At 42.6% G+C, this 13,084-nt stretch overlaps 1 protein-coding gene across 7 annotated transcripts in view; it reads right to left on the bottom strand.

The window, feature by feature from the left end:
* ARSG (arylsulfatase G) overlaps window positions 1-13,084 on the bottom strand; it is a 118,284-nt gene that overhangs the window by 7,231 nt on the left and 97,969 nt on the right. For 5 of the 7 annotated variants that reach the window (XM_081272698.1, XM_081272697.1, XM_081272696.1 and 2 more), the window contains one exon: window positions 9,060-9,150. The exons of 1 other annotated variant lie outside the window; for it this stretch is intronic. In XM_081272698.1, the coding sequence (XP_081128824.1) occupies window positions 9,060-9,150 (91 nt within the window). One more of the 7 variants, XM_081272702.1, reaches the window with a different exon arrangement.

Here is a 13,084-nt window from a genome sequence, read left to right as displayed (position 1 = left end):
AAATAAAAATAAATAAAACAAAAAATTTTTAAAAATCGCCTTAAACATTGATGATCTTGACGCATCAATTAAAAGGCAGAGGTTGTCAGAATGGATCAAAATATAAACTCAAATGCATGTTATGGGAAACCTGCTTTGAATAGAAAGACACATGGATGAATAGTTAATGGCTGTGGGAAGATGTACCATGCCAACACTAATCAAAAGAAAGCAGGAATAGCTATGTTGATTCAGGGAAGAAGAGTTCCGAGTGAGGAGAGTTGTCAGGGATGAAGAGGAGCATCACATCATGATAAAGAGGTCAGTTCCCCAAGAAGACAGAACAACCCTTACTGTGCAGATCGAGCATTGAAATCCGTGAGGCAGAAACTGATAAAACCACAAAGGAAAACTAGATGGGCCCACAATATCCCTCCATCAGAAACGGGCAGATCTAGCAGCCAGAAAATCAGCCAGTGCATCAGCTGAGTTCAACCACACCATCAACCCAGTGGATATAACAAAAATCCATAAATTAGTTCAACAACAAGAGATCACACGTTATTCTCAAGTGCATATGAAACACTCACCAAGTGCAATAGGATGGCTCTTAAACGTCCTCCAAAGACCCGTATGTTAGACCCTTAGTCCCCAGCCCATAGTGCCATCGGCGCTGGTGCCCACTGGGAGGTTTGAGGTGATAGGGGTCATGCCCTTTAAGGGAATGCCTCTGTCTTGTCCCTTCCCTCTCTTTTTTCTTCCTGGCCACCACAAAGTGAGCAGCCACACACTCCTGCAATGATGTGCTGCCTTGTCACAGGCTCAAAGTAACAGGGCCAATTAATCATGGAGTGAAACCTGAAACTGAGTCAAAATAAATCTTTTCTCTTTTTATTATCTCAGGCATTTTGTTACAGTAACAGAAAGCTGACTAATGTTCTGATGTAAATTATATTCTGGGCCATAATACACACCTGAACAATATGAAAAAATAAAAATTATACAATGTCTACCTTCAGACCAAAATGAAATTGAATTGGAAATCAATAATGGGAAGATTTAAAATCCCAAAATATTTGAAGATTAAACAACACACTTCTAAATAACACTTGAGTCAAAGGACAAGCCTCATGAGAAATTTTAAAATATCTGTAACTAAGTGAAAAATGAAAATAAAACATCAAAATTGGTGGTATGGGATGAAAGAAGTGCTAATATGGCAACTAATAGTCTTAAATGCATACATGAGAAAAGAAAAAAAGACCCAAAGATCAATAACCTAAGCTTCCAAATTAGGACACTAGACGTAGCAGAGGAAATTAATTCCAACGTAAGCAGAAGAAAAGAAACAATAAAAATTTGACCAGGAATCAATGAAACTGAAAACAAACAAAATAAATAAAGAAAATCAATAAAATAAAGAGCTGGTTTATTAAGAGATTAATCTCTTTTATTAACCTTGTTTTGTTTTGATAACCTTCTAGCCGGGTTAAGAAAAAAAGACCCAAACCATTAATATCAGAAATAAAAAAAGATGACATTGGTACTAATGTCCCACAGACATTGAAGGGACAATAAAGAAATATTATGAAAAACCTGTGCACATAAGTAAGATAACCTTGACAAAAACAGACCAAGTCACTGAAAGACAACTGCCACGACACAAAGAAACAGACAATCTGAAGAGGCCTGTATCTGTGAAAGAAACTGAAATAATAATAAACTTCCAAGACAGAAAATACCAGGCATAAGTGACGTGGTAGTCGGGTTCACTGCTGTGACAAAATCCTTAAGTAAAACAACTTAAAGGAAAGAATAAAAGATTGATTGTGGCTCATGATTTCAAAGGCTGCCGTCCATCCACTGTCTGCCGGCTCCATTGGCCTAAGATGAGGTAGAACATGATGGCAGAAGGGCACAGCCCAGCAAAGCTGGTCATCTCATGGTGGCAGGAAAGGGCTGGGGACAAGGCCTACCCTTCCCAGGCATGCCCAGTGGCCTACTGGACACGACCTCACAATAGCACCACCAATTGGAGACCAAGCCTTCAATACTGAGCCTTGGGGGGACACTCCAGATCCAAGCTATGGGATGAATTCTACCCAACATTTAAGGAAGAAATGACACCAATTTTCTACAGTATCTTCCAGAAGATAGACACAGAGGACAGATATAGTCCTATCCCATTCTATAAGATCAGCATGAACCTAACACCAAATCCACACAAAGGTATTACAAAAGAAAACTACAGACCAATACCTCTTATGTACATAAATGGAAAAATCCTTAGCAAAATATTACAATTGAACCTATCAATGTATTTTTTTAAATATCTCTATTTTTATATACATATTTTTTATGTGGTGCTGAGGCTCAAACCCAGGCCCTCATGCATGCGAGGCAAGCGCTCTCCCACTGAGCCACAACCCCAGCTCTCAGTGTATTTTTTTAAGTACACTCCATGACCAAGTGGGATTTATCCCATGTCTGCACAGCTGGTTCAACATTAAAAATCAATTCCTTGAATCTATCACCTCAAAGGCTAATGAATAATGACATGATCAAACCAACAGATGCAGAAAAACCATTTGACAAGATCCAATACTCATTATTTTTTTAAAAAAACTCAGCAAACAACTTGATAAAAAAATCATATACAAAAACCATACAGCTGACACACTTCACAGTCAAAAACTAGAGGCTTTATTGCTAAGAGCAGGAATAGATGAAGATATTGCTTCTTATTGCTCCTTGATCCACATTATACTAGAAGTCTTGTTTGATGTATTAAGAAAGGAAATAAAAGGCATGCTATTGGGAAGAAAGAAATAAACTGTCTATCCACAGATAAGGTAATTGTCTATGCATAAAATCAGAAAGAATCAACCCTCTGAAATCCCAGAGCTAAAAAGAGATTACATCAGGGTTACAGGATACGAGGTTAATATCCAAGAATTGGTCTCTTTCGTACGTATAGGCAACGAAAAGGTAGAATGTGACATTAAAAGCAATACCATTTATAGTAGCACCCTCCAAAAATAAAATACTTAGGTATAAATCTAACAAAATATCCATACTACCTACTTGAGGGAAACCATAAAGCTCTAATGAGAGAAATCAAGTTAACAAAGAATCTGCATTCATGGACAAGAAGACTCAGGATGGTCAAGAGGTCAGTTTCCCCACCACTCGCTCCACGTATTCAGTGGTATCCCAATAAAAATCTTGGCAATTTGTTTTGTGAATACTGACAAATTGATTCTGGAGGTCACCTGGAGAGACGAAAGATTCAGAATAACTAATAAGATATTGAAGGAGAATAAAAATGTCAGGGGCTACCTGACTTCAAAGTTTACTGGAAAGTTACAATAATCATGACTGTGGTATTGGTGAAAGAAAAGAAAAATCGATCAATGGACCAGAATAGAGCCCTAAAATAGATCCACATAGATGCAGTTAACTGATCTTAGACAAGGAACCAAGGCAATTCAATGGATTGAAGTTTGTTTGTTTTTCTTGGTAATAGGGATTAAACCAAGGGGTGCTTAAACACCGAGAAATATCCCCAGTCCTTTCTATTTTTTTTATTTTAAGACAGGGTCTTGCTAAGTTGTTTAGGGCCTTGCTAGTTTTCTGAGGCTGGCCTCAAACTTGCAATCTCCTGCCTCAGCCTCCTGAGCCACTGGGATTACAGGCACACACCACAGTGCCTGGCTAAGTTAGTCCTTTTTCAACAAATTAAAGGCCCTAAACAACTTAGCAAGATTAAGCCCAGAAGTTGAAGACCAGCCTGGACAATATAGGAACAACATAGGGGAAACCCCATCTCAAATAAAATGAAACAAAATAAAAATCAAGAAACATTGTAAAGTAACAACCTAACTTTACACCTTAAAGAACTAGAAAAAATAAGACAAATTAGAGAAAGCAGAAGGAAAGAAAATAATAAAGAGTAGGTCAGAGATAAATAAAGAATATAAAAACAATAACCAGATGTAGTGATGCATGCCTATAATCCCAGAGACTTGGGAGGCTGAGGCTGGGGGCTCACAAGTTTGAGGTCAGTCTCAGCAACTCAGCAAAGCCTAAGTAACTTAGTGAGACCCTGTCTCAAATAAAAATCAAAAAAAGGGCTGAGGATGCTTCTCCGTGAACAACAACTTCTCAACAACTTTTAATTAGTTCAAGTAATAAAGATAGAAGATCCAAATTACTAAAATCAGAAATGACAGCTGGATATTGCTCATGATTCAAAAGAAATAAAAAGAAGTGCAAGAGCGTGTTATGAAGAATCAAATGTCCTCAAACTGGATAACCTAGATAAAATATTCAAATTACTAGAAACATAAAACCTACTGAGACTAAATCACAAAGAAAAATATGAAATCTGCATGGACCTATAACTATTAGGAGATGACTAAATCAGTAATCAAAAATCTACAGACAAGCTTGGGTGTAGCAGAGTTTCAGCGTTTATTTAGCATTCATGAAGACTTGGGTTTAATCCCTATCACCAAAACCAAAGCAAAAAAGAAATCTGTTAAGAAAGAAAATCCCTAGACCTGATGACTTCGCCAGTGAACTCTGCCAAATATTTAATTTATTTTTTTTTAAAGAGAGAGTGAGAGAGGAGAGAGAGTGAGAGAGAGAGAGAGAATTTTTAATATTTATTTTTTAGTTCTTGGCGGACACAACATCTTTGTTGGTATGTGGTGCTGAGGATCGAACCCGGGCCGCACGCATGCCAGGCGAGCGCACCACAGCTTGAGCCACATCCCCAGCCCCCTCTGCCAAATATTTTAAAGAAAAACTAATATTGATCTTTTTTTCAAGCTTTTCCAAAAATATTGAAGAGGAAGGAATACTTCCTAACTCCTTCTATGAGGGCAGTATTTACCTTGAACCAAAACCAGAAAAACACTTCAAGAAAACCACAGACCGGAATCTCTTATGAACATTGACACAAATCCTCCACAAAATTCTAGCAACTCAAATTCAGCCGCATGTTAAAAGACCAATTGAGATGGATTCCTGGAATGCAAGGATGGTTCAACAGATGAAAATTAGTCAATGCAATATGTCACATTAATAGAACAAAGGGGGAAAACTCATGATCATCTCAATTAATGTACAAAAAACTTCTGACCAAATTTAATACCCTTTCATAATAATAATTAAAAAAATGGAGAAAACCCACATTACTGACCATATTTTAAATATGGGAAACTAAAATGCTAGAAAAGTTAAATAAATTACCTGGGTCAGAGAGACTCAAATGTTGATGTACCTGTTTTTTTTTTTTTTTCCTGCACATGCTGTCTCTAACACAAGGCAAAGATACTCAATTTTGCCACATCTATTTCACATAGTATTACAAGTTTGAGCCAGAGCAATTAGACAAGAAAAAAAAATTTTTAATCAAAATTGGAAAGGAAGAAGTACAATAATCTCTTTCATATGATATTGTATATAGTAAACCCCATAAGTCTCAGTCTCTCCCCACCCCCCACACACACACACAAAATCAGTTATATTTATAGATGTTAACAATGAACAATCTGAAAAGGATAGTATAAAAACAGTTACATTTCAAAAAACAGAATAAAACAGGAATTAACCAAAAAAGCAAATACTTATGCAATGAAAATTATAAAACATTGCTGAATGAAATTAAATAATACATAAGTAAAAACATACTATGTTTATGAATGACTTAAAATTATTAAAATGTCAATACCACTTAAAGTGACATACATATTTAATGCAATCCTTACTAAGATCCCAATGATTTTTTTTTTTTCAAAAATATAAAAGCCCATTCTAAAATCCTCATGGAAACTCAAGGGACCCAGAATAGCCAAAATAGTGTTGAAAAGGAAGAATAAAGCTGAAGGCCTTATACTTCCTGATTTCCATACCTAACTACAAAATTACAGTAATCAAAACAGTATGGTAGGGCTGGGGCTGGGGCTGGGGCTCAGTGGCAGGGCACTTGCCTAGCATCAAAAAATTTATAAGTAAAATAAAGGCATGCTGTCCGTCTACAACTATATTAAAAAATTTAAAAAACAGTATGGTAGTGATATTTAAAGACAGACCTATAAACTAATGGAAGAGAGAGCCTAGAAAAACCCCTTACAAATATGGTGATTATTACATAAAAATATTCAACGAGGGTGACAAGACCATTCAATGGGGGAAAGAATGGTCTTTCTGACAAATGGTATGAGGAAAACTGGATATCAACATGTAACACAATGAAAATTGGGCATTTCCTAACACCCACAAACAAAAGCTAACTCAGATCAAAAACATAAATCTAATGCCTAAAACGACAAAATCTCTTAGGAGAAAATATAGGGCAAAATCTTGGAGTTGGCAAAGTTTCATGGGTGAATTCAATCTTGCACAAATCTTCTCAGAAAACAGAAGAGAAGGGAACACTTTTAAACTCTTTTTATGACATCAGAAAAACCCAATCCCGAACCTTGGCACAGACATGATAAGAAGGAGAAATTAAAAACAAAATCTTAGCAAATCTGATCCAGAAAAATATAAAAAGGATAATACAACATCATGACTAAGTGGGTTTGTCCGGTAATACCAAGTTGGCTCAGCATCTGAAGATGGTCAACGTAACTCATGGCACTGGGGTACCTGTGCAGGCTTAGACACTGGAGAACTCACCAAATTGCACGTTTTAGATCTATGCCATTCACTATGTGAAATTTGCCTTAATTACTTTAATGGGGCGGGGGTGGGGGTGGGGGGGCTGGGATGAGGTACCTTAACTGTAGGTCACACACACCAAAACAGAGACCACCCCTAGTTCTTGACCACAACATCCGCATCCTCATGACACAAGAACACATTGTTCTCTAATGTAGCAGACGTCAATTTATCTAGCTTATCCAAAAGCAGTTTTAAGTAATTAGGATGCAAATTTTTCACTGTGGGGGTGGGGGCTTAAGGAAGAATTGGAACACATTCGTGTGTCACCCTGTTCCCAATTCTTATCAAATGTGTGGTGTCCAAGTGTCCCCACCCAGATTACCCTGGGTGTCTGGTGGCTCCTCAGAGGAAAAGACCTTCCCTGGGGATTGGAATTCCTGTCTGATTGTGATCGCTTTAAACAGCCCTATTACTTCACAGTGACATTTATGATTCCACTATCGTGGTGCCAAGGGCTCTTCTGGCAGAGTTATTCTGAAATTAACTCGGCCTGGAGTCCCATACCTCTTAGATCATGTAATATAAGGACTTTCATCTAGGAACTTTCATCTGAAACCACAGCAAATATCTGACTGTTTTGTTTGGGGTTTTAGAGAATCAAAGATTCTTGTGACATTTTTAATATCCCTTGAGTTATAAATTTAAAAAAAAAAAAAGTTGTGTTTTTTTACGCCACATTTTCTCTGGGATCACTGATCTACACCCAGAGAAAATAATTTTTGGTTTTATTACATAATTCTTTGAAAATCTCCAACATTAAATAACTACATCAAACTGGAATCTGCATCTTATCCCAGATTTTTGGCTTTTTAATTTTTTGTTCATTCATTCCTTTTAAAACATGTTAGGATTCCCACATTTACATGTTAGAAGTCTCTGGGCTCTTTCATCTTTTTTTTTTTTTTTTTGGTACCAGGGATTGAACTCAAGGGCATTCAACTACTGAGCCACACCCCCAGCCCTATTTTGTATTTTATTTAGAGACAGGGTCTCACTGAGTTGCTTAGCGCCTTACCATTGCTGAGGCTGACTTTGAACGCACCATCCTCCTGTCTCAGCCTCCTGAGTTGCTGAGATTATAGGCATGTGCCACGGCTCTCAGCTCATCTTCATTGTCTTACTGTACAAGACCATGGGTTAAGCACTTTAGGCCAATAAAAATGAAAGAGCCTAAAGAATTCTGGGTTCAGATGGCTTCTAGTGCTGCCAGGCATGGAACCCAGGGCAAGTCAGACACGTATGAGCTACATACACCACCAGCCCTGAGTTCTGTGTTGAGAGAGCTTAAAGCCAGTCAAGGAAATAGAGCCAATGCAAAAATGACATCATAGGTGACAATGAGACAGATACATGACTTTTCCAAATCCTGCCCACCTGGAAAGATAAGAGAGTTTTACAACCAAGGAGGCATTGAGTTTGGAGCCTTCGTTGCCCAGAGGGATTTTAACATGGAGGCCAAGGACAAAGGATCTTGCTCTTGGAGAGCTGGGACTGGAAGCCCGGGGTCCAGGACAGGGAGTCTGATTTCAGCTGGCAGAAAAAAAGTCACTGGAAGATTCTGAGCAACGTTCAAGAATGACATTTCTAAAGTGTACATTTAAGGGCCATAGAGGAATCCAAGGAGCAATGGAGTGAACCAAGAAGAAAAGAGACTTCTGTCTGCTAAATAAACCTCTAAAATCTATTTTCTGAAACAGTTTATTGTCAAGTAAATTACACTTTAAAATATCTCTAGGTTTCCATTTCATGTCCAGCCAACCTGGCATTTAAAGCACAACAATGGAAGCCAGGCGGCATGGTGGCCACGCCTGTAATCCCAGCTAACAGGAGGCTGATAGGAGGGTCACAAGTTCAAGGCCAGCCTCCACAACTTAGTGAGACCCTGTCTCAAAATTAAAAAATAAAATAAAATAAAATAAAAAAGGGTTAGAGATGTGGCTCGAGGATACAGTGCCCTTGGATTCACTCCCCAGTACCAAAAGAGAAAAAGAAAAAGAACTGGCAATGTGGTTCAGTGGTTCAATGCCCCAAACCAGAAAAGAAAAAAGAAAGCGTCACAATGGAACATTCTCTCACATGAGAAGGAACAGACCAGAAGTGCTGCGAGCTAGGAGTCGGCTGGAAGTTCAGACAACCAGCAGGAAGACCTTGTTGGTGTACTGGTGTCTCAAGGGCCGTGCTGGGTCCTTCTGCCAGGCCTGGGCTTGGGGCTGGCACCATCAGAGGTGTTTTGACCTCCTCGACAGAGGACAGCTCACTATAACTCCTGGAAACCTCAGTAAGAACCCAAGAGCCCCCACCCAGGTGCTCCTGCATGCAGGAGGCAGGGCTGGGTGGCCCCCACTCACCGGTGATATAGAAGGCTTTGTACCTCTCCAGGCGGACAGTCTGCAGGGCTCCGTACCCTCCAGCTGCGCCGCTGTTGGGGTGGAACAGCACCTGGAAAAGACGGCAGGGCTTACTCCCAAGAAAACCTCAAGAGCGGCTCCCTGCATGGCACTGCTCTCCTGGTCCACAGGACCCCACCCCACACACACGACAGACACGGACCTGTAGCCAGCCAGGAGACGCACGGAAGTGTTATTTTGCTAGTTGTTAAAGAGAAGCGGGAGGCCTCTGGACCATCTAGTGAAACTCGCTCTGTAATTTGCAGGGTCTGGGGGCAAATCGAGAATCAGGGATGCTTTGTTCACAAATTGAAAACTTTAAGACAACCAGGGCAGAGCTTTAAACCAAGCTCAGGGTCCCCCTAAGGGTGGGGATGCCCACCAGTCCTGCCTGTGCCCCATCCCTCAGGTGCAGAAAGGAGCCTGCTGACCTGCCTGATTCACTAACGTCCCCAGGGCCTCTGATGCAGCTGACCCTCAGAGCTTTTTGAAAAAAGACTCCTTCAGCTTCAAGTCACTTTTCCACCAGACCCTTGAGCAAGGACAGTACAAGAGAAAGAAAGCCTTAATTTCCCCCAGCACTAGGCACAGTCTAGTTTCTGGACCTGTGTATTTTTTGTTTATTTGTTTTTAGTGCTGGGATCAAACCCAGGGCCTCACACACGCAAGGCTAGTGCCCTACCACTGGGCTACACCCCCAGGCCACAGCCTAGCCTCTGAGCCTGTGACTCAATCCTACTGTACTGAGACAGAGGAAATCTTTCCTCATCGAGTCATAGATGCAAGAATTACCCTAAAGAACGGAAACACCTCATTCAGAGTTCTCCAGGGAAGCATTTGGTAGGAAATAAAAGGGCAGAATTCTTTGTAGGTTGGTGGGTTTGGGCTGGAAGCATGAGACTGCCCTGGTATGAATCATGACTGTATACGTTGCTGGAAAGACACTTACGTGATTCAGAGTTTCCATGGGGCTCAAAAAAAAAAAAAATGAAAAACATCTGTTGGAGCCGTAAACATCTGTCCCACAAGTTCCTAAGCCCTGAGAGGATGCTGCCCAGGGCAGGGACCCCCACCTGCTGCTCTCATGCTCTGTGCCGTCAACCCCTGCAAACATCCCGATTACATGTGATGACAGCAGGCTCCTTCCAAACAGGAAAAGACATCCTAACTGAAACCCTCACTTCCTCCATCCCTCATCGAAAGCTACTCCACTCGGTGGAACACTGCTGTGTGTCCCTGGGATGCACAGAGGTGAGAGCTGGACCATCCACTGTCAACCAATCTATGTGGTGTTCAGATCTCCAGAAAAGGGGAGTCAAGGTTGGCCACTTCAAACCGTCAATACCGTTTGGGTAACAGGAACCCAGGAGGGTGGGCTGCCATATTCTGAATATGTCTGGGGCACGACCAGAAGTAACTTCCAGAATCCAAGAGGAAGCAGAACTGCGGGATGGGTCATTTTTTGGAAATGTGGATGGATGCAGAGGAACTCGCACGCATGTTTTTCTGTTGAGCAGACGTGTGATGGCTTTCTCATGCACCTCAGCATAGGAAGAAGGTTGGCAAGTTTAAGTAGGAATCAGTTGAGATATTTCCTCTCCAGAGGCCTGGGCGAATTTAAAAAATGATCTTATCTTCACTAGCCTGCCATGGCCTTCTTGGTGGACTGGCTTGTTTTTGTTGTTTCGGGTTTGTTTGTTTGAGACAGGATCTCCCTATGTAGCCGGGCCGGCCTTGAACTCTTGACTTCAAGTGATCCTTCCTCCGGGGGCCTCCCGAGAGGCTGGTATTACGGGCACCTGGCTTCTTGTTTTCCCAGCCATGCAGGACTCCCCTTATGATAGGTCCTGGGGGCCAACCCTAAACAGTATCACTAGAAGGTGGGCTTCTTCACCCCCGCCAGGGGCGCACAGCCCCGAGAACCCAAAGGGTGGAGGAGGCCATGGGTCATTTAGCCTGTCACTCTAGATGACCTCTTTCACCACTAGGGGCCTCCCTAAGAGAAGTGATTGGTGTTGGGGAGACTACCTACCAGCTTCTGTCTCTGAAGTGAGAGGCTGATGGTGGCGAATATATAGTGAGTGTCAGCTGCTGTGGGTTTTGACCATCACAGACATGATGTCCCAGGAGGGGGATGAAGTAGGTCATGAAGCCACGGTATGAACACTTCGTGCATCACACCTCGAAACCCATGGCCTGGGGAGGTGGCCCTAGGGGAGGTGACTCCAGGTGGCTTATTTCTTCAACCCTGGGTTACTTGATTTATGATAGAGGGAAGAACCCATCTGCTGATAAGCACCTGTATATTGTTTTGAGCTGACTGTCCAGAGGGTACTTTGAGCTTCTAGAAACCAGAATGGTTTCCTAAACCAACCCATACTGGAACTCTTGTAGGCTGAGGACATATCTGTGGGTGGACACAGACTACGTTAAGAAATACATATGAACGATGTACACATATGAATGTGGGGGGGGGTCATGTGTCATGATATCCATATTTTTCAAAAACACACTCGTATTTTTACTTTGCTGGCATTCCCTAAAGCGATTCCAAGTTCAAGACCATTTAGTCTCTTCAATACTATTATTTCAGTTCAAGAGAGAAGCTGACCAGAGAAGACCAAGCCTGAATTCTGGACCAGAAATGACACACTAGTCTTATCTCAAGCACCTCCACTAACATCACAGGTCTGCTGCCTGGGAAGTTGGGCGTGGCCCCCAGGTGCCAGTACGCATGCGCTTTTACCCTTGAGGACACCTCAGGCTTCCCGCAGGCAGCAGCTCACTGGGCTGTGTCTTTTGAGACCTCTGCGCATGGTTGGGAGCAAACTGACCCCTACTCCAGCTGCGCTGGCGTACAACACAGGTCCCCATGATGATGTCGGGACTTGTATAGGCTTCTCCCACCTGGTTCCAGGCCTAACCTGTGCGCACGGGCTGGTCTGGGGCCTCTCGTGAGTCTGCGCAAAGCTGCGAGCAGAGGAAGAGAGCGCGCGCTCCCCTGTCTGGGAACGGAAGTGAGTGCGCGCAGGAGCTGGCATCCACAACGTCAAGGAGACCACAGTCCTTGAAGCACTTCCTGGTGACCCCAATTATCCTGTTAGTAGCCATGGCAATAAACACTGAGCAGCACCTCTCCACTGACGTCCTGGATAACCCCCCAGGGTCACACCGTGCTAACTTCCAGCCTCAAAGCGGAAACCATCTTCCTGCTTCGGCCTCTGATTAGAGACCTGGAGGGGTGCGGAGCTCTGCAACAATCCTGTGCCGTGCCAAGCATTTTCAAAGGCCCTTTCCAGCCTAATCTGACAACTAAGAACGGTATTAATGTGCCAAGAGGCATCAGTGGCCTATTGAGCCACTGAGGGCCAGTGCTCTGCGTGGCCAGGGGACGCTGGGAGGGAAGGGCTGCTTCAATAAGCACCAGCCAGCCAGGTGCGGTGGCACATGCCTGTAATCCCAGGGGCTCAGGAGGCTGAGACAGGAGGATGGCAAGTTCAAAGCCAGCCTCAGCAAAAGTGAGGCACTAAGCAACTCAGTGAGACCCTGTCTCTAAATACAAAATAAGGCTGGGATGTGGCTCAGTGGTCAAGTGCCCCGTGAGTTCAATCCCCAGTTCCAAAAATAAAATAAATAAAATAAGCACCAGCCAGGAGTGCACTTGAGCACATCTGAGTCACTTCCATGTGACCCTCAAAGACATAAATAGACCCTTTGAAGTGTGAGTCCCCAACAGAGAGCCAGGTGCTTGCCGGGCCTTATGCAGGGCCTCCGAGCTCCTCTACAGGCCTTCCCTCCTCCCACTTCCTCTTCCTCTGGTGAAAGGCAAACACTTGGAAATGACAGGGAAAGGCCATCAGGACTGACACTTCCTGGCTGCTGCTGCCATGAAGGGCTTCCAAACAGGGGACACTGAGGAAGTAATGCCGGGAAGTCGAAGCCCGAAGCCATTTCGGGGAGCTGCTGGGTTAAGGCTGCTTGGTCAA

This window comes from Spermophilus citellus (genome assembly GCF_964194105.1).
Source record: "Spermophilus citellus genome assembly, chromosome: 17".
Taxonomy (NCBI): Eukaryota; Metazoa; Chordata; class Mammalia; order Rodentia; family Sciuridae; genus Spermophilus; species Spermophilus citellus.
Note: the sequence above shows the minus strand (reverse complement) of the source record. Positions and strands in the feature narration are given on the sequence as shown.